Source organism: Labeo rohita, chromosome 23 (genome assembly GCF_022985175.1).
Source record: "Labeo rohita strain BAU-BD-2019 chromosome 23, IGBB_LRoh.1.0, whole genome shotgun sequence".
Classification (NCBI taxonomy): Eukaryota; Metazoa; Chordata; class Actinopteri; order Cypriniformes; family Cyprinidae; genus Labeo; species Labeo rohita.
In genome coordinates, this window is record NC_066891.1 from 11,988,942 (window position 1) to 12,011,113 (window position 22,172).

At 35.1% G+C, this 22,172-nt stretch overlaps 1 protein-coding gene across 4 annotated transcripts in view; it reads left to right on the forward strand.

Annotated features, from left to right (window-relative positions):
- The window catches only part of clstn1 (calsyntenin 1), a 52,466-nt gene that overhangs the window by 11,362 nt on the left and 18,932 nt on the right, over positions 1–22,172 (forward strand). For 2 of the 4 annotated variants that reach the window (XM_051096039.1, XM_051096036.1), the window contains exons 2-8: positions 6,935–7,057; positions 15,740–15,769; positions 17,182–17,377; positions 19,162–19,370; positions 19,632–19,781; positions 21,425–21,610; positions 21,811–22,059. In XM_051096039.1, the coding sequence (XP_050951996.1) occupies positions 6,935–7,057; positions 15,740–15,769; positions 17,182–17,377; positions 19,162–19,370; positions 19,632–19,781; positions 21,425–21,610; positions 21,811–22,059 (1,143 nt within the window). The remainder of the gene's footprint in view (positions 1–6,934; positions 7,058–15,739; positions 15,770–17,181; positions 17,378–19,161; positions 19,371–19,631; positions 19,782–21,424; positions 21,611–21,810; positions 22,060–22,172) is intronic. The other 2 variants (XM_051096037.1, XM_051096040.1) reach the window with 1 other exon arrangement.

Here is a 22,172-nt window from a genome sequence, read left to right on the forward strand (position 1 = left end):
AGCTTGCCTTGTGCCAGTGCTGCAGGGCGTTCAGAAATGATATCAACCACATCAGAGCTCCTTCAGTAATCAGATTCATTCTACGCCAGCCTAGTAAGCAGCGCTTCCTCTTTGATACCCGCTCGTTTGGTTTATAATGATGCACACCAGACATCAGTGTGGGCTTTTCAAACGTAAGCTGTTTTTAATGGTTCATTAAGGGCTTCAAGGAAGTTTAAAGAAAAAAATAATTGGCGTTTGATTGGTAAATGTGTTTTTGGTAAATGAAGGAGTGATGTGTGTGCCATATGTTATATGAGTGTGTGTGGGAGTGTGGCCAGTGTTTAGCAGGTGTTTGGCTGCTGTGTTTAGTGGTTTTCTCTAGCTGGGATCAATGCCACGGCTGAACGCGCTCCAAGAGGTCTCGAGGACCCTTATTGAGATGTACCAAAACATTTCCAAATAAAGACTCATTCATTGAATTGTCTGGTTGTCCATGGAGCATCTTTATAATTCACACCTTGTTGCCTGTTCGTAAAGAGGTTCTCAGTGTGTTTCTTTGTATGTTAATATGTGACGATAATTGTGTTTTCAGTGTATTTGTTCTAGCAAAAGGGGTTGTGAGTACAAACACTTCTTTGTTGGTGTAAAACCAGCTTAACTTCAAGTGTTTGTCCACTCAGCTACAAATGTCCCACGTTGCTGCTTTGATTTATTTTCCTTTACCTACTGAGGCTTTCTAAGGCATTTTCAAATAGTGTAGTGTTGTTTGCCTGATGCAACAAGCATAATTCATGTTTTGATGTTTTAAAAACATGATTTGAAAGAATTTTGTTGTCCAGGGTCACATATGGTATTTTAAATTGTCCTAATATTGTTTAGGAGTCCCCTACAACAGGTCTAAATGCATCTAAGGTCAGAAAACATTGTAATTTTCTTATATACATTTAGACATATGATTTGGAAATGATTTGTTCGATCAGTTCTGAGCATGGTTGCCAGGTTTTCACAACAAAACCCTCCCAGTTGCTACTCAAAACTACCCCAATCACATTTCAAGGGGTTCCCTTATTAAAAATCGCATTCTGGAGGATAGAATACATGTTTTTTGTTGGAGTTCCCCTGGTAAATTCGTATTTCAGGGGCTAAATATGACATTATTGGGGTCACTTCAATCCGCGGAGATCAAAAACAACATGCGGCAACAGTGTTAAAGTAGCCCAATTCTTGGTAACACTGGTTCTGAGCGTAAGGTCTGTAAACCCCTCCCTTCCATAAGCCTACTCTGCTCTGATTGGTCAGCTGGCCAAGCCTATTGTGATTGGTACAGAGAGGAGTACTCGAGTAAGTTAGCCAGCGCTGCCATCAGAGTTCCCAAGTCTGTGGTTGTTTTTGATGTCCGTGGGCTCAAGTAACCCCAGTAACGTCATATTTAGCCCCTGGACTGCGAATTTATCAGGGGAACCCGGACAAAAACAAAACATGTATTTTACACCCCGTGGCATGAATTTTAACGGGGACCGTCTCGAAATGTGATTGGGCTAGTTTAGGGCTAGTTTTGAGTAGCGACAACCTGGCAACCCTGGCTACCGTTGACAGAGCATGTACCAAAACAATAATATAGTGCTTCAATCCATCTTAAAATAATGACATATGTTAACACTTACGTAAGCAAAACGTGCCCACAGCTAAAGTTTAGTGAACACTTAACAAAACAATAATGGTGGATACCTTAGCCAAGTGCTAATGTGACTAACTGATGAAACAGCACAGTTTGTAAACCAAAATATGTCTGCATTTTTTATTATTACACAAAGTAATTAGAACCACAGTCTACATTACTCAACACATTCTTAAGAAATGGTGGGTTCACAGCAAATTATCAGCACTATTCTAGTAATATCTTGGTTTACCTGGAAACCTAAAGCTGCAACACTTATCATCAAATGTTAGTACAAACAACTTGATATTTTGAGCACTCTATTGAAAACGTACTCATAACATATCAATTGTACTTACAGGTTGTGGTTCGGAAATGCTTTTGAGTCCAAATAAAGATGATTAGAAGCCAACAAAGATTTGTGGGCAAGTCAAACTGTTCGTATTACGTGGGCAGGCGGGATTATGCAAATGTGTTACCCAGTTATGTATATCAGTAACAGGCAGAAGATTCGAAAATATAACAACTCTTGTTGCACAATTCTTAAAAGCTGAAGAATTCCAAAGGAACTCTGTTACTTTGACAGGAAAATACAACAAATAATATCGTTTACATGTAGCGTGTCAATTCAGCATGGTCTGTAAGACTCTCATGCTCTCTCTCTTTGTGTGTGTGAGACAAAGCGACGGCGAGTCGTGCACCTTCACACTAGAGTTTTCGGTACGTCAAATACAGGTACGCTGTGCATCCATTGAGATAAACTGAAAAATATCGCAGATCGCTTGACAGAGAATGAAACGCTGAAGTGCTCAGTCATTGTTCAGCGAGTGAAATACTTATACTTAGCATCCAACTCACACACTGGCGAGTAAAATCTGAGAATTTATTAGCCAGTGTCAAATATTAAACATCATTTAGTCACCCAGAGGGAAGATTAGTCGCATATGCGAATGATTTACTCGCAATGTAGAGAGTTGTCAGTAGGTGGTGGCAAATAACTGCATGAGTGAGTCATTGAGTCGTTCATTCATTTAACCGATTCGTTCAAACAGCTGATTGATTCAGTAACAAAACACTGTCATGTGTTGCTCAGAGATGCAAAACAGTTTTGCTGTGGCTTTGTTTGAAACAATTTGTTGTCGAAATTCAGCAAGAACAGGAACTTGTCTAAAATGTAAGTCTGTTAATGTTATATTTTTGTTTATTGGGCTGTTTTATAAAATGAGTGTCACATTTGCCGTAATGCTGATGTTTGAAAACAAAAAAAAAAAGTCACTCTTTGTGTGATAATAATTAGGCTATATGAGATAATATAAATATAAAAAACATATAACAGTTGTATGGGGCATTTTTGCCCTCTTGAATTCTAATACATTCTAAATGTATTTTAATTAACTAAATCATTCAGTGAAAACGTGAACTCTATATGTGTAGTAGTCTAGCCTACATCGTCCTGTATGCGTTCACTCTCTGAATGTGTTTTTGTTTGGTTTTTACAATATACATAATCAAGTATATTGTAAAAACCAAACAAAAACACATCCAGAGAGTTTGTCAAATCGCATTTTAAAAAACAATTACGACTTATGGTAGACCATACATATTGCACAACCCTAGTGTTTAAAAGGAGAAAAAAACAACTTTGAGGGAAACTGGCACAAAATAGAAAGGTATGTTGTAGCTACTTACTACAGTCACTGTGGCTCTTTTGTTATTAAATATAATAAATTACACATTTCAGATTGTGTTTTATGTTTGCTGGTAGTTGGCAGATGAAAGGTTTTGGCTTTTGCATTTCAGATTGACCATAATAACATTTGTTTTTTTTTTTACCTGAGTGATTTAGTCACATGATTTGAGTGTGTATATATATAAAAATGCTTATTTTGGTAATTCTATTAATGGTTTTTCCATTCAACATTGAATATACAGTATTTAAAATTACTGTATTGTCTCTTATGCTTACCAAAGCAGCATTTTTTTGTTTCACAAAAATGTGAAATATTATTGCAAATTAAAATAACTGTTTTCCATTGTAATATATTTTGAAATATAATATATTTGTCAATTTATGCCTGAATTTTCAGCATCATCACTCACATGATCCTTCAGAAATCATTCTAATATGCTGATTTGGTTTTCAAAAAACATTTATTATTATCAATGCTGAAAACAGTTGTGCTGCTTAGTATTTTTGTGGAAACTGTTATACATTTTTCTTCAGTGTTCTTTGATAAATAGAAAGTTTAGAAGAACATCATTTTGAATGGTACTGCATGGAAATTTAGCTGTTGAGACACCCTAGTAACTTTCGAGAACATCCTTAATTTCTTCTGAATCTAGCTAGTTAAAGTAATATGTGACCCTAGACCACAAAATTAGTCATAAGGGTCAACATTGAGATTAATACATTATTTTAAGTTTGCAACTGATGTATGGTTTGTTAGGACAGCACAATATGTGGCCGAGATACAACAATTTGAAAATCTGGAATCTGATGGTGCAAAATCAAAATATTGAGAAAATCACCTTTAAAGTTGTCCAAATGAAGTTCTTAGCAATGCATATTACTAATCAAAATATATATATTTACAGTAGAGAATTAATCAGATATCTTTATGGTACATGATCTTTACTTAACATCCTAATGATTTTTGGCATAAAAGAAAAAGTTATCATTTTGACCCATACAGTGGTATTGTTGGCTATTGATACAAATATACCAGTGTTACCTTTGACTGGTTTTGTGGTCCAGGGTCACATATGTATCCTAAACAATGTACGTTATGTTCTGGTCTCATTCTCTTTATTAGTAGCGTTATGTCCCAGTTTGCCCTTTAAGCATGTGACTTACCTCGGCTCTTAAGGTTTTATAAACCTGGGATTTTAAAGCAGATTATCAGGGTAGTCTGGTCTGACAATCTGTCCACAGACAACCAGCAGAAGCTGCACCCTTAGGTCATGTGAACCCACTTTAGTAAGACGATTTATGAGCCAGATCACAAATTTCACAGACAATACTAAGTCCTGGCCTTCGTCCCAGCTCTCTTTGTACTGGATACAGCGTTAGAATCCTGCATCATGTGTTTGTAGCATTGATAGACGTACAATTGTCGGTTTCTGAACCATGTGCAGATTTAAATCACAAATGTATTGCAGCTGAAAATTAACAGGGTAAAGAAACATGGAAATGAAGCGACAGTTCTGTCAAGCATTCAGTTTTCCAGGAGGTGTGAAATTGGATCTGGCGTGTAATATGAACGGAGGTGAGCATTATGGTGTTATTGCTGTAGAGGTTATATCCTTCAATTAGTGTCACTGATCAGGCTTCTGCCTGCGGGGTGAGTCGTAAGACACCGCTGCACAGAAACCACGCCGAAGCCAATAAATCATCCGTATTCGCTCCAGCTGCTGCACACCACGCAGATATTTTTAGACAGCAGTTTTCTGAGGTGTATAGGATGGAAGCTGTTAGCACAGTAGATGTTGAAGAATTTACATGCACACGAGTCATAGATTTAGCTTTTACTGGTTTAGCTTGAGTGATGAGCTGACATAAGATATATCTTTCAGTCAGTGTGTATTTTCATATAGCTATAGGCATTTGCATTTATTCATTTAGCAGGTGCTTTTTATCCAAAGTGATTTACAAATGATGAGAAACACATTTTCATAAAGGAGCTAGCAATATTAGCACTACCAAAGTACAGAATTAGAGTAAATGTATAGATTTATCACGTAATAAAAATAAGTACACAGTTTTCATGACAATTATATTTGTATGTGTTTGCAGTAATCTTAATGGTTAAAAATGTACTTAAAATACATTTTATTTAAGTAAAATACTTATTTATATTTAAAAAAACTTTTTTTGAATTTTCATCTTTTTGTTGTTGTCATATGTTTTAAATTTTGTCATTTTAATGCATACCCATATTGTCATATATTTTTTATGTTGTAATTTAATGAATATTTGAAAATATACAGTAAATATACATTTACTTAAAATAAAAAAATAAACCTTTAATGGAAAAAAAAAAAATCTTTTAAGGTGAATACCTGTATTTATATTTGATATTATCAGTGTGTATCACTGAAAATGTGATCATTTTCTCACCTTTATTAAGTTGTATATTTTGCAAATGTATTTTTTTTTTTAAAGTAATGCATTTAAAATTACATTAATAATATATGACAAAAAATAAATAAATTATAAATGTAAAATGTTAATAAGTAATTATATTTATTTAATTATTAAGATTATTCTATATACATACACAATGATTTTCATGAGAGTTGTGTACTTAATATTTTTATTTTTATTGTCCACAAACAAATTTGATGAAAAAGACTGTACTTTATTGAGGATCTGTTGCTTGGAATATGGTTCCCATAAATATACAAAAGAGTAACTGTACATATGTATTTCAAAGTAAATATTTTTGTTATGCAATAAATGTAATTTTTGTATTTTACTCTATACTTTGGGACTGCTAGAAGATTTATTCCCTGACATTAAAAAAATATGCAAAACAGTAAGTAGTCAAGAGGTATTTTTGATCATAGCTCATATTAAATTGTGTACTGGGAGTCCATTTTGTCCAAATAGTATCTAGTACAATAACTATCTGTTTATAGTTTTGGTTAAGGATCAGCTAAGCACTTACTGAAGAGCCGTGTCTTTTAGCTATGTTTTGAAAGACGTGTTTCTCAACAGCTGATTCAGTCCGACAGCCTTGTGATGGACCCTGCAGTTGACGACATCAGTCTGCTGAGCTCATTTTGCTTCCCTGCGGCCTCCAGCTTCCTGCCGCTGCCTCGCTGTCAGCTCGGCGCACAATGAGATCAGCACTGCAGGAGTATCCCCTTTCACCCAGCAACTGCTGATGTACTCACATTTCGGGTACAGGCACTGATTAGCCGCTGAAGAGAGCAATCTGCCCTTCACATCAACCTCTGCGTCCAGACAGTGCTGCTGCTGTTACTGCAGTGTTTCTGCAGTCTGAAGCTAAAGCACACCGCATCTGTCCTTTCTTTCAGAGCTCAAAGCCTTCAGTCAACGCTAATGAGCTGCTGAGCTTCTGCGTGCTCTCAGCCCGAACAAACAGACGCGGCAAATGCCACTGCGCAGTACTTCTGCGTTATGTCAGAGTGTGATTTTACGCTCTGGCATACAGTTGTGCTGACACATAGTGTATCCTCAGAGAAAACCAAAATAATTGGTTGTTGTCTGGGCTTGGTTTTTATTCAGCAACAATATAAACTTCTACTGTTTCTGTTTTCCTCCCCCAACAGTAAATAAGCACAAGCCATGGATTGAGACCACGTATCACGGTATCGTAACGGAAAATGACGACAAAGTTCTCCTGGACCCTCCGCTGATAGCCTTGGATAAAGATGCCCCGTTGCGCTATGCAGGTAAGATCCTCCATCTTCTGGTCTCAAAATGAGGCTGTCAGCCATTTTGCTTCCTCATGCCTTCCAAACCATAAAGAGATGGAAAATGAAAGTTCTGTCATCATTTCTTACATAAAAAGGGTATTTTTTTCCTAGGTGTATCTTTCTGTGTAATGAAAGTGAATGGAAAATGGGACTGTAAAGTAACAAAATAACAAAATAAAGAACTGTAAAAGTATTGAAAATGTATACTTTGGTTATCAATAACTAAAACTAAAACCATTAAAAAATCCATTATTTGACATTAACTGAAATAAAATAAAATATAAAAAGTTGTTTTATTTTAGCATGTTGCCAGTGCAACATTTCTAGTTTTCATTTAGTTTAAGTTGAAATGCGAAAATAATTAAATAAGAGTAGGCTAAATATATAGATTTATTACATAATAAAAATATTAAATACACAATTCATGAAAATTTAAATTTATGTATTTACAATAGTGCTGTCAGTCAATTAATTGCAGTCAAGTACATCCAAAATAAAAGTTTTTGATTACATAATATATGGGTGTGTATATTTATGATGTATATATGATTACACACTTGTGTATATACATTAATATACATACTTTTTTAAAATATATACTATATTTATATATGCATAATGAATATACACAATATACACACACATATTACGTAAGCAAAAACTTTTATTTTGGATGTGATTAATCGTTTGACAGCAGTAATTTACAATAATCATAATAATTTAATAAATGTCATATTCATAAATAAATGTCATATTTTTAAAGTTGTAATTTTAATGCATAGCTAAAAATATACAGCAGCAAAATATACATTTAATGAAGGTGAGAGAATAAAAAAAAGATCTTTTAAGGTCAATCCCTATAATATAGGAGTTAATATTTTCAGTGAAAATCGAATCATTTTCTCTTACATTGTATTTTTTAAGGTATGCATTAAAACTACATTAAAAGTATATATAAAAAATACTTATTAAAATAAAACCAGCTGTAAAATATAAATGTAAAATATAAGTAAGTAATTATATTTATTTGTTTAATTTTTAAAATTGTTATATACATACATAATGATTTTCATGAGAACTGTGTACTTAATATTTTTATTATATAGTAAATGTAATTTGTGTATTTCTCATTTAGCATTATGTTGAAATGCTAAAATAACTAAAACTAAATAAGCTAAAATTAAAAAATGAAATTTCAAAAAATACTAAAAATGACAGAGAAACACAACATAATTGCTAAATTTAAAATGTAAGCAGAAAATATAAAAATAAAATTCAAAGTATTAGCAAAAACTATAATGGTATATCAGTGATACTAAAGTAACACTGCTTTGCTTTGGCTCTCAAATCAAAATGTGAACCAGCAGATTTTTTTTTTGCCGTAGTCCATTTGAAATGACATTGGTTATTGTTTGTCATGTGAGCAAATTGTTGATATTGAATCATATGAGGTGGTTTTAATAGTGTTTTTTTGTCATATTTGACTTTGACAGCCTCAGTCCTCATTTACTTATGTTATATGAAATAAATGAGCAGGATACTTGAAAAAAAATGACAGAATTTTCATTTTGATCATAAGAAGTTTGTTGCAATAATGACTGTGGAGTATATGCACCTGATTTGTCTACAGTTATTAAAGCTGTCAAATGAAGTTGCATTATGATGAAATACTTACTCATGTTTTCATGATAAACTAGTCAGATAGGAACCATAATTAAAGTCTTTTGTGAATTCGTATTGAACCGTTTTTCTCTTGCTCTGGACTTTTGGTTCTTTAGTTTGATAATGTATCAAAGGTACGACAAAGCTTTCGTAGCTACTCCCATCTTGCCAATTATCTTTAGTAAACAGTGTTACGCCTTAAAATAGCTCTGTAACAAACCATAATTACATTTTGAATAAAAGACCTAATATCATCGGCCTGCTGTTGAACTTGTTATAATGTACTGATATGATTGGTGAAGTCAGCTGTTGTTGGTAATTAGGTTTGTAGGTATTATTACAGACTCTAATGCTCTAGGTTAATGGGGTTGTTTGTTTCTCCATGTACTTCTTTATGCTTCTTGAGTTTATATTTGCTCATATCCCTAGACATTTACCAGCAGATGTAGTGCAAAACTGAATATCTAAGTTCCACTGATCCCTACAAAGTCCAGGTGTGGGTGATGATGGATGTTGGCCGTGTGCTTTTCCCTTATCTTTTTTCCACATTGGAGATAAGAAGCTAGCAGATCCAATTGAGGCATTTTTAAGCATGTTGGAGTAATAAGCTCATATTTAATCAGTACAGTTGAAGATAGGCAGTCCATAAATCCGTCCCTTTTTTTAAATTGCCTCTTCCGGCAGCTGGTCGGCAGACTTCTAGAGCTCTTCGGATATCAAGATCAATGAAATTTCTTCTTACTCGGCTTGTTTCCTGCAAGAGGGAATGTGCAGCCCTAGCATTGGCTCTGGCCATTTTTAATCACTTAGAGATTTACTTTGACCTCGTTTCAAATCTCTTTATGCAGTGGTCCATTGTCAACGCACTCCCTCCTTTCTCACGGTTTTAGTAGCAGTCCTTGTTATTCTCCTGCCGCACCCTGAATATGGGACACCGTTATCAAATTAGTGGGAAAAAGATTGGTCCACATGCACTAATGTGGTTTACCTTGAGTTAGTTGTATAAATATTAAAGCATTTAGGTCATTTTTCACTGATAATCTTCCCCTCAAGCCACAGCACCTCATAAATATATAATTCCTCCAATTGTTCATAAGCAATCATTTCAGTAAGCTTTGTTTGTGTGAGCCAGCAGTGAGAGTGCAGACATTTGGCACACTGATTATATTAACAAGCTTTCTTAAATTCACTTTGAAGTGTCACATGGCTGTGTGGGTGACTGCCGCATTCTTAGCATCTCTGCCAATGCCGGGCTGCTCAGGACATGGTGCCGTGCTGACTAACTCACTTTACTCTGATCAGGGAGCTTGGCGAAAGCCATACAAAACTGTTGTGCCATTTAGATTCATTTAAATCAGACCATGCTGCTAAAACTAACCTTGCTGAGGTACACAAACATCTTGAGTTGACTTCTTATATTGTATTAGGAAAAATTGACATTTTAATTGTATTTAGATCATTTATATATAATATATAATTAAATTATTTTTATAGTTTTAATTAATTTATATATATAGAGGTATATAGTATTAGTATTGGTATCAGTGTATTAAATAGGAATTTATTATATCTGTTTATTATATATTTCTATATTTCTACTACATTTGTACAAAATCCAGGGCTGGGTAAAAACAATCAATTTCTCGATTTTAATCGATTTTAATTTTTACAAAATGATATTGATTCTCAAATCCCAAAATCGATTAGTCTAGCCTGTTTTCAGTTAATGAACGGAACATTGTAGCGCGCCGCCCATGCAATAAATCGTAATAAGCTTTGTGCTTTGTTACTTTTAATATGAAACAAAGTCTCAGATTTCAAATTCTGTTAAATACTGTTTTGCCGCTGTTTAATTTGGCCTCAGTTTAAGAGAAGCAGCGTGAAGTGCACATGAACTGATCATCTCCTACATTTTAATGCCAGTTTCAGCACAAAATAAACATGAATGAACATCCGAAGTATGTTAAAAGAAAGAGCATAACTTACCAAAATCCGTTTTCTGTCTCATGTAATCGATCAATTAGTGTTTCAGCGTAGAAAGACGGCAATATAACGGCTTGTAAACAATGTGTCCCGTAACGTCACATTTACCTCAGAAAAAAAAACATTCTGTGACCATAAACTCGTTAGTCAGCTAGAAAAATGAACTCTAAAGATAAGCATTTTGCTAAATATCTGCACCATATATATTCATTAGAATTTTTTACTGTTCTTCAATGTTTCATTTATGTTTGAATAAATTTGTCAGGTTTTTATAACAGCCACCATTTAAATGTTTATATTTCAAAAAAACAAACTGGAGTAGAACTTGGAGTAGAACTTTGCTGCTCAAAAACATTTAATATCATTATGTTGAAAACAGCAACAACAGCAATTTAAAACATCCTTACTAAATAAAAGTATTACTTTCTATAATTTGTCCCCCCAAAAAAGACTGACTCCAAGCTTTTAAATGGTATAGTATATAATGTTATAAAAGATTTTTTTTATTTCAGATAAATGTTGATCTTTCTATTAATCAAAGAATATAAAAAAATGTTTTAAATGTTGATAATATTGTTTCTTGAACAGCAAATCAGCATATTAGAATGATTTCTGAAGGATAATGTGACATTTAAGACTGGAGTAATGATGCTGAAAATTTAGCTTTGATCACAGGAATTAATGACATTTTAAAATATATTCAAATAGAAAGCAGTTATTATAAATAGTAAAGTGATTTCACAATATTACTGCTTTTGCTGTATTTTGGATCAAATAAATGCAGGCTTATTGAGCAGAAGAGAATTCTTTAAAAAACATGAAAAATCTTACTGTCTAAAAATATATGAATGGTACTGTATATTCAGAATAATCGGTATTAAATTTAATTGAATCGAATCAGAAATCAAATCAAATTGCAACCTTGTGAATCAGAATTGAATCATGAAGTTTGTGTCAAATCCCAGCCCTACTAAGCTCCTAAGTGTTAGGCCTAGAATTAAACATTGTGGAATTTAATAGTTAGATTACTGATTGAATTCATAGCAAAGGCATTTTTGCTCCCAGCATCTCTGTGGTCATTTTGTTGAATGTGTGGATTTATTTAGTGTATATGAAAAGTTACTTCAAAGGGAGCCGTGTCCCATCAGGGGCAGACACGCAGCACCATGATTGATGTTCTGCTGGCTTTTTATAAACCAGCTCCAAGCATCGATTTCCACTGCAGACATTATGTACTCTATAGAGAGCTCTTACATTCCTATCAGTGGAAGACTATTCAGTTCCAGCTCGCTGTCAATTTCAATATTTCGTCTGCCTGAGACCTTTAACTTTTTTAGACCTCTAAAACTTAAATCCTTTGGCAGTAATGAAGCAGAAGTAAACCAAATAAACAATTAAGTCCCTCCACTCATCTTTTTGTCCCTCACATCTCAGCTATTGTTATCTTCATCGATTCCTCTGTGCAATATAGCAGTCTGAGGGAATGAATCAATATTCATTGTGTTTTTTCTGATGGGAAATGGAGAACTATTGGAGTTGGCACTTGGCATGCGGGCTGAAGCGCCAGTCAGGGTTTTAGGGGAAGTGTGGGGATGTACAGTCATTAAAGCTCCAGAATGCACTGATGAGGCACAAAGCTTCCACCGCATGACTTGCTCTGAACAGCAGATCCTAATGGAAAATCCATCTCTAATTGTTGGGGTAAAAACAGGGTGGACAGGTCCACCAGCAGAGGCCACCGATAGGGTCAAACAGGACTCTCTAGCACTCAGCCAAGCAGAACAAAACAGACACTTTTTAAAATAAAGTTGGCTAATTTTAGTGCTGATACAACTATAAATACATTTTTGGCTAACCCTTATGCTTTCATATGGTTGCACCATTTATTCTTTTAACCTTAACAGGACCTCTATGGCAATTTCCTCCTGTGCTCAAGGCTGTTTTTTGTGTTTCTGTGACTGTTAATGTGGGCTCATCAAAGTATATTGTTTTGTGCTGTATACAGTCATGTTAGGGCTCAGAATACCCTCACAGTTAGCATGATGCAGATTGCTGCAAATTATACTATCTGTGAGATTGTCTCACATTTGCAATACAAGGAGTATTTAAATATCAAAATGATCTGTACTAGGGCTGGGCGATATAGAAATGAAGGTTTTTAAGGAAAAAAATTCCAGGATTTTTCTCCATATAGTCGGTTTCAATGGTGGCCAGTGGGTTGAGGGTCCAAATTGCAGTTTCAGTGCAGCGTCAAAGGGCTCTACATGATGCCAGCTGAGAAATAAGGGTCTTACCTAGTGATATGATCTGTCATTTTCTCAAAAAATACACATTTATATACTTTTTAACCACAAATCCTCATCTTGCACTAGCTCAACCTCACGCATGACATAAGTACCAACCCAGTGTTTACAAAGTGAACGTGCAAAGAACGCCCTTTACAAAAAAAACAGTAAACCAATGTCACATGATTTTGAAGTTGGAGGAGAATGAGATGGAGTTTTTTGCCCTACCCTACTTTTTTTTTTAACCAAAGTACACAGACGAAGAACTAACCGCATGTGACCTTTCAAACGTGATTACGCAATGCATAAAACGCACATGCTCATCACAGTGTAAGACGAGCATTTGTGGTTAAAAAGTAGTTATTTAAATTAGGAATGGACAGTATTATTGCACCGATATCGGAATCGTCCGATAATGGCATTAAATGTAAACTGCCCTCCAATAGTTTGGAAACACCCCTGGCAAAGTGTGGTTTTGGACGATATCAGCACAAATCCTTATCATTTTTTGGTGCAAATAAATTAAAGTAAGTTGACATTATCATTACAGACCAGCAATAATAATTTTCATTTTGATTACATAATAATAGCAATATATACATGTCAAAGTCAGACATGCCCCTTTGCCAGCTGTGATGCCTGGTTACTGGTTTAAACTTGGCCCAGGTTTTTAAAAGATTTTTGGGTCAGCACACCTTAAACGCTTCACCAATTGATTGCCAATTTAGTTTAGAATGCAGTGAATTTAGGCCCAGATTATGCAGAGCTGTAATAGCTGCTAATGTTGGATATTTTGCTGAATCAAAAATTAAATTTTTTTTCTATGTATAAACTTTTTATGTAATAAAATATGTTTTTGTAGTTTGTGTTGTCCCTTATCAGTGCAAAATTACCACAAATTAAAAAGGATTCATGCCAATTTTGTCTAAAACCCCGCTTTTCTAGGGCGTTTCCAAACTTTTGGAGGGCAGGCCTAATGCCTGTTCAGTAAGAAGTTTTAATTCCGTAGGGGCGCTGTTGGCCTATTTCTAATAAAATGAAAGTAAAATACACAAATAACATTTAGACTGTTTCTGATTAAATAAAGCAGTAAATGATGTTGTAAAATTATGAGTATGTTTGTTTTACTTTAAAGGTCAGAAGCTATAGCTTACATGAATTAAAAAAAAAAATCATAAACATGACACTTGTAAATTAAGTAATTTTATATATACACATTTATTCATTAATGCATAATGTAGTATTTTTTTTAAACAAATTATGAGCTATAAAAAACTTTTTTTTTGCTTTGGACCATCTACAAATTTAATATCTTAAAATAAAATGTTAAGGTTACCACTGCATTATCCTGAAAAATAAATAAATAAATAAAGTGTGGTTTTGGATGATATCAGCAAAAATCCTTATCATTTTTTGGTGCAAATACATTAAAGTAACTTGACGTTATCATTGTCATTATCATATCATTACCACTGCATTATTCTAAAAAAATTAAAATAAATAAATAAATTTAAAAAAATGCAGTGATTGATATATAGTTTTTATAGTTATTTTCAAAGCTTCAATGTACTGTCATTTATAAAATAAATTCATTATTGTTTATTTAATTCTAACAAACAAGTTCTTGTTAAAAATGAACTAAAATTAAAAATAATTTGCTTATAATGTCTGCACAGTAGAGACTGTTGTTTCCAAACAAAAGGAAATGTATCGGTATCGGCATCGGTTATCGGCTGAAATGAGTTAAAAAAAATATTGGCATACTGGATATCGGCAAAAATCCAATATCATGCAACCCTACTACAAAGGGCTCTACAAGATCCCAACTGAGAAATAAGGCTTTTGTCTAGCAAAACAGTCATAATTTTCTACAAAAAATATGAATTTATACCTTTTAACCACAAATGCTCATCTTGCACTTGCTTGACCTCACATGTGACGTAAGCGGAAGTACCAACCCAGTGTTTACAAAGCGAACGTGCAAAGAAAGTCAAGCACCTTTTACAAAAAAAGGTAAAACGATGTTGGACGATTTTGAAGTTGGAGGACAAAATGAGATTTTTTGCCCTACCGTACCTTTTTAAACCAAAGTACACAGATAAAGAACTAACTGTACGTGACTTTTCCATGTGTGAAAACGCACATGCACACATGCGTTGATTAAAAAGTATATAAATGTTTATTTTTTTAAGAAAATGACCAATTGTTTTACTAGACAAGACCCTTACTCCTCGTCTGGGATTGCGTAGAGCCCTTTGAAGCTGCTTTGAAACTGCAAATTGGACCTTAAACCTGTTAGCCACCATTGAAATCCACTACATGGAGGAAAATCCTGGAATGTTTTCCTCAAAAAGTTTAATTTCTTTGCATCTGAAAAGAGAAAGACATGAACATCTTGGATGACAGTGGGGGTGAGTAAATTATCAAGAAGTCGTATCTGTCCCTATGCTCTCATAAAGAGGTTGTGACACGGTCTTCGAGAATCTTAATGGCCAAGTTAAAAGCACATTAAAACCATTTCTACATTCACAGTGTTGTTTAATTTTATATCGCAGCAAAGCGATCATAAATATTCAATATCGCCCAACCCAGCGTGAAAACTCAAATGAGGTATTTTGAGTCCTCGGCTGCTTTTGTGACATCTGTCTTCTCTTTCTTGTCTCTGTGTTTCTGTGCATCTCATTCTTTCTCTGACTGACCTGGGTTTATCTTTTCTCCCTTCTTGTAGAGAGTTTTGAGGTGACCTTCACCAAAGAAGGTGATGATGGGCTCTTTCTACTGCCTTGTAACCGTTTTATTAACCCACTAACGCAAAAAACAAAAGAATCGGCACTTCACATGGAAACTCCTGTCATGCTCTTTTTTTTTTTTTTTTTTTTTTAAACCTCTTCCCAGTTCTTCTTTTTTAGTTTGGTTTTCTGTTTTCTCTCACCTTTGAATTCGTTGGAAATGACAATTTAGCTACTGGATGACAAGTGTGATGCGGGGACAACAGAACATAGAAATATCTATGCATGAGACATCCATTGAAGTTTGCAGATCCTAACAGTACTTCAGCTCAAAAAAAAGGGAAATAATGCGCGTACACCAGATTCTGGGGGGGAACGTCAATCTGAACGTCTTAGAAGTTTGTTTTCCTTTTTGTAAAGTAGCTTTTAGGGGTTCACTGTTAGCACAACAGATTTTAAGTCTAAGACTCTGACGCTACGGAGTTTAGTTCCCGCTCAAAAGTGACATTGCTGAGATTGTTAAATGATGCAAACTCTCTGCTGTCCGGTCTGTGGTGTGGTTTGATCTCTAGTTTGAGCCTGTTCACCCTCTCCTCCACTAATTTTAAATACACGGCATGGCAACTACTGCTGGTTGATGTGGATGTCAAGCAAATGGATATTTCTAACCCCAGCTCTCATCCAGCCTTTAAGTTTACTGCCTCTGCTCCTCTGTTTTGTTTTATTGTTTCATTCTTTCAGTTCTTTTAAAGGTTTGAGAGAGACAACATTGCACAGGAAGACTTCCTTCACACCAAAATCTAGTTTTAAGGGCATTTAAAACTTCAAATGAGGGTTTTTTGCTTGTTTGTTTGTATATTTGCTTTGATTTGTGAACTTCTGATAGGATGCTGGATCTGTGTCATAAATCCTTCTCATCGCCCCATGGTTAACTTTTAACATTTTAACCTTGCTTTCTTGTTTAAATGTGTTACTTTTAACCAAAAATCTGCATTAAACACCTAAAGTACTTCCTTAAATATGTTATGCTATTAAAAATAACAGATATCTGTTCATTGGTTCATATCATTTCCTTCCTGTCCTTGTGTATTAAGTATTCCTGTGAAATGCCTGTCCACATTCTGGGTTTCTTACTGCATGACTGGATGCAATGTGATTAAATGGCTTGGACCAGACACTCAGTATCCCCCTTTTAACTCTCCCTTCCACTTCCCGAATACTCACCCCCATCCCACAGTGCTTCTGGCTTTCTCCACAGACGCCTTCACCTCCCACCTCCCCTCAGTGTTTCGATCCCTTTGGCTGCCAAACCAACTTTGGCTGTTCTTATTTGAGTGTGGCGTGTTATTAGTTTTGTTGTGGGTTTCTTTTATCTCGTGAACAGCAGCTGGCGCTTCGGCTCACGGGTGGGCTTGACTAAACACAAGTGTGCCGTTTGCAGGGGAGATCTGCGGCTTCAGGATTCACGGGCAGAACGTGCCGTTCGAGGCGGTGGTGCTGGATAAGTCCACTGGCGAGGGTGTCATCCGGGCCAAGGATAAACTGGATTGTGAGCTGCAAAAGGAGCACACCTTTACCATCCAGGCCTACGACTGTGGAGAGGGACCTGATGGCAGCAACATGAAGAAATCTCACAAGTGTGTATCCTGTTTGCAAGCTTTCATTGATAAAATAAAAAGTGCTGGAAATATTAGTGGGAATGACACCGAAATGTAGCCAGAATGGTTCATTTAAGCATTCTAAGTGTTTCAAAATGTTTTTAAAAGTGTGGTGTTGGTAAGATTTTAAAGTGTTTTTGAAAGAAGTATCTTGTGCTCACCAAGGCTGCATTTATTTGATCAAAAAAATATTATTTTAATTTAAAATAAATTTCTGTTTGAATATATTTTAAAATGTAATTTATTCCTGTGATGCACAGCTGAATTTTTGGCATCATTAATTCAGTCTTCAGTGTTACATGATCCTTTAGAAATGATTCTAATATGCTGATTTGGTGCCTAAAAACATTTCATATTATTATCAATGTTAAAAATAACATTTTTGTGGAAACAGTTTTCTTATAGAAGTAGAGCAGCATTTATTTGAAATAGAAATCTTTTATAACATTATAAATGTCTTTTCTTCACTTTTGATCAATTTAATGCATCCTTACTGAATGACATTATTTTAACATATTTAACTTTTAGAATAATTTTTAAAAAACCTTACGGACCCCAGAGTTTTGAACATTTATTTATATAATTTATTTCGACATAGTAACTGCACTGTAAAAAATTAATTTTTTAAAATTGCAAATAAAACAAAGATTATTGAAGTACATTTTACAACAAAATACTATTCCAGTTTTTCTACATCAAAATTTCACATTTACACTAACAGTCAAAAGTTTTTGAACAGTAAGGTTTTTAATGTTTTTTTGAAGTACAGCAAAAACAGTAAAAATATAAGAAATATTTTTAATATTTAAAATAACTGATATCTATTTGAATATATTTTAAAATGTAATTTATTCTTGTAATTTGAAAGCTGAATTTTTAGCATCATTACTCCAGTCACAAGATTCTTCAGAAATCATTCTAATATTTTGATTTGCTGCTCAGAAAAACTATTATTATTATTATTATTATTATTATTATTGTTATGTTGAGTATAATTTTTCAGTATCTTTGATGAATAGAAAATTCAGAAGAAGCATTTATTTAAAATGGAAATCTTTTGTAAAAAAAAAAAAATAAAAAAATACTCCAAGCTTTTAAATGGTATAGTGTATAATGTTAAATATTTATAATAATGATGATAATAATAATAATAATAATAATAAAATGTTTCTTGAACACCAAATCAGCATATTAGAATGATTTCTGAAGGATCATGTGACACAGGAGTTATGATGCTGAAAATGTAGTTTTGATCAAAGGAATAAATTACATTTGAAAATATATTCAAATAGAAAAGAGTTATCTTAAATAGTAAAAATATTTCACAATAATACTTTATTGTGTAAATTTGACCGATAGTGTAAATCAATGGGCTATTTGCGGTTTCTTCATGAAATTTCTTATTTGTTTCTTGATATTAAGAAAATTCAGCACTGAAAAATTAAATAATTTAGTAAACGGACGCATATGTATTTTCCCTTTTACCCTTGTTGTTAAATATCTTTTTTATCAGTTCTAGGTATGCTTATTTTTATATCTATTTTTTTTTGTACCATTCAGAAGCCATAACCCATTTGAAACATTCAATTCTTATGACACATAACTAGATATTAGAACACTAGAGGGTCCTGTCAATGACTGTGCCCCATCAGATCATGCTTAAATGAATCATCCATCTGTTAACAAACAAGACTTGCGTCACTGGCTTGCTTATTCCCACTTGTCCGATTCCAGTTTATTAATTACGCTTTGATGTTGCCCAGGGCTACCGTCCACATCCAAGTGAATGACGTGAACGAGTATTCACCGGTGTTCAAAGAGAAGTCCTACAAAGCCACAGTGATCGAGGGCAAAAAGTATGACAGCATCCTGAAGGTGGAGGCCGTGGACGCTGACTGCTCTTTCCAGTTTAGTCAGATCTGCAGCTATGAGATTGTCACCCCCGATGTCCCCTTTACGATTGACAAGGATGGTAAGTGCCACCAGTCCAGATCTCCTGCCAGAACTCCAAGTTATATCCCTCAGAGTGATATTGACTTCTAGGTCATTGTTATTCATGTGCCTATAAAAATTGATTTGTGGAAACAAGCAGCCATTTTAGGATCCAAAGCGTACCTAACATCGACGTTAGCAATCTGTCACCTTGAGTTGTGGTCTGAATTTAAGGATGATCATTTCGATTTGGCTTACCTACCGTGTGAGGTCATTGCTTGTCAATTCTGCTTATGAACAGGCAACATCAAGAACACAGAGAAGCTGAACTACAGCAAGGAGCGCATGTACAAACTCACTGTGACCGCATATGACTGCGGTAAAAACCGTGCATCTGAGGACGTTCTTGTGAAAATCAACATCAAGCCCACCTGCAAACCAAGCTGGCAAGGTATCAAAGACCTCTGGATCTTTTGTCCCCTCATACAGTCAAACAAACACAGCTGTATTATTTTGTTGTTTAAAGCTGGAGAGCTCAGCTATTTTGTTTGTGTACATGGACTTAACTGTTTAAAGGGGACGTCAGATGCACAATTCACTTTTACATGGTGTTTGCATATAAATGTGTCTTAGCAGTGTGTGAACACAACCACCCTACAATGACAAAAATCTATTCACTCCTTTTTTTTAATTCCCACAAAAACTAAACCGTCTCAATTATCAAGCCGTTTTGATTTTCGGAGCAGTATGACATCATACTGCTCAGGCTCCGCCCACAGCTGCTGACAGACTGTCCCATATTAGCATATTCCCACCCTTAGCCTTAATTATCAAGCCGTTTTGATTTTCTGAGCAGTATGATGTCATACTGCTCAGGCTCCGCCCACAGCTGCTGACAGACTGTCCCATATTAGCATATTCCCGCCCTTAGCCTTAATTATCAAGCCGTTTTGATTTTCTGAGCAGTATGATGTCATACTGCTCAGGCTCCGCCCACAGCTGCTGACAGACTGTCCCATATTAGCATATTCCCACCCTTAGCCTTAATTATCAAGCCGTTTTGATTTTCTGAGCAGTATGATGTCATACTGCTCAGGCTCCGCCCACGATCGCTGACAGACTTTCCCATATTAGCATATTCCCGCCCCTAGCCAGTTACACACTCTGCCATTTTCTCCATGCTCAGGCAGCTGTAATGACAATGTCTCATGAGCAATGCAGGTGTTTTGTATGTGGATGTAAAAGTGAACATAAGAGTCTTCATTTTCTCCCAACGTCAGAGACACTGCGCCACAGAATACACAATAAAAATTGGAAGAGAGGAGGTGGAGTTAGCAGTAGCTCATTAGCATTTAAAGAGACATGCAACGAAACAGGTCACTGTAAATGGTAGGCTATTGTTGGCTATTGTTGCAATAGCCAACAATACATTGTCTGGGTCAAAATTATAGATTTTTCTTGATTTTTTTTCGATTTACCAAACTTCTTTTATTGCCAAATATCACTAGGATATTAAGTAAAGATCATGTTCCATAAAGACATTTTGCAAATTTCCTACTGTAAATATATCAACTTAATTTTTGACTAATAGTATTCATTGCTAAGAACTTCATTTGGACAACAAAGGTGATTGTCTCAATATTTCATTTTTTGGCACCCTCAGATTCCAGATTTCCAAATAGTTGTATCTTGGACAAATATTGTCCTATCCTAACATGCATCAATGGAAAGCTTATTTGTTCACAAATTGACCCTATGACTAGTTTTGTGGTCCAGGGTCACATATGTCAACATTTCTTCTTTATCATCAATATTTCTTAAGCAGCAAATCGACATATTAGAATGATTTCTATAGTATTGTGTCACTAAAGATTAACTTTGGTATCATAGAAAGCAGCTATTTTAAAATATAATAATATTTCACAATAATACTTTCTTTCAAAATCATGACAAACCCAAACTTTTGAATGGTAGTGTATGTAAAAAATTATAATTTCAGGTGTTTTTCATTGTTAGTTCATGTTAACTAATATTAGTGAATACTCTTTGTGAGTGTGTTTTTTGGATGACACATTTTCTCTCTATTGTTTATAGGATTTAATAAACGGATTGAATATGAGCCTGGTACAGGCAGTCTAGCCCTGTTCCCCAGCATGCACCTGGAGACCTGCGAGGAGCCAATCACCTCCATTCAGGCCAGCATTATGCTGGAGACCAATCACATTGGCAAGGGCTGTGATCGCGACACGTACTCTGAAAAATCCCTGCACAAGCTGTGCGGTGAGTCCCAGCGTCCTTATTATAATAGAGTTACATTAACATCAATATCATTAAATGTGCTTATTACATTAAGCAACTCGAGTGTAAACTATTTTTGACTCATTAACATAATCGTATTACCTGCATAATCCCGCAGGCACATGCTGAACCATAATGCAACCAATATTTTGAGATGAATAAGTGTTTGTGTGCCCATCCAGGTGCCAGCGCTGGCACTGTGGAGCTGTTGCCTGCTCCCAGCAACTCTGCCAACTGGACCGTTGGCTTGCCCACTGACAACGGGCACGACAGCGACCAGGTGTTTGAGTTCAACGGCACCCAGGCCATCAAGGTCCCTGAGGGTGTGGTGAGCACCACCCTGAAAGAGCCCTTCACCATCTCAGTGTGGATGAGGCACGGACCTGGTGGCAGGGAGAAAGAGACCATACTCTGCAACTCTGACAAGACCAGTAATGACATTCACAAACAAAAAAACACTGACATGACTGATAGGATGATGATAGCTTAAATGTTTCTGTTTCCTCTTCGTCTTTTTACTTCAGTAGGGCTGTCAAAATAATCA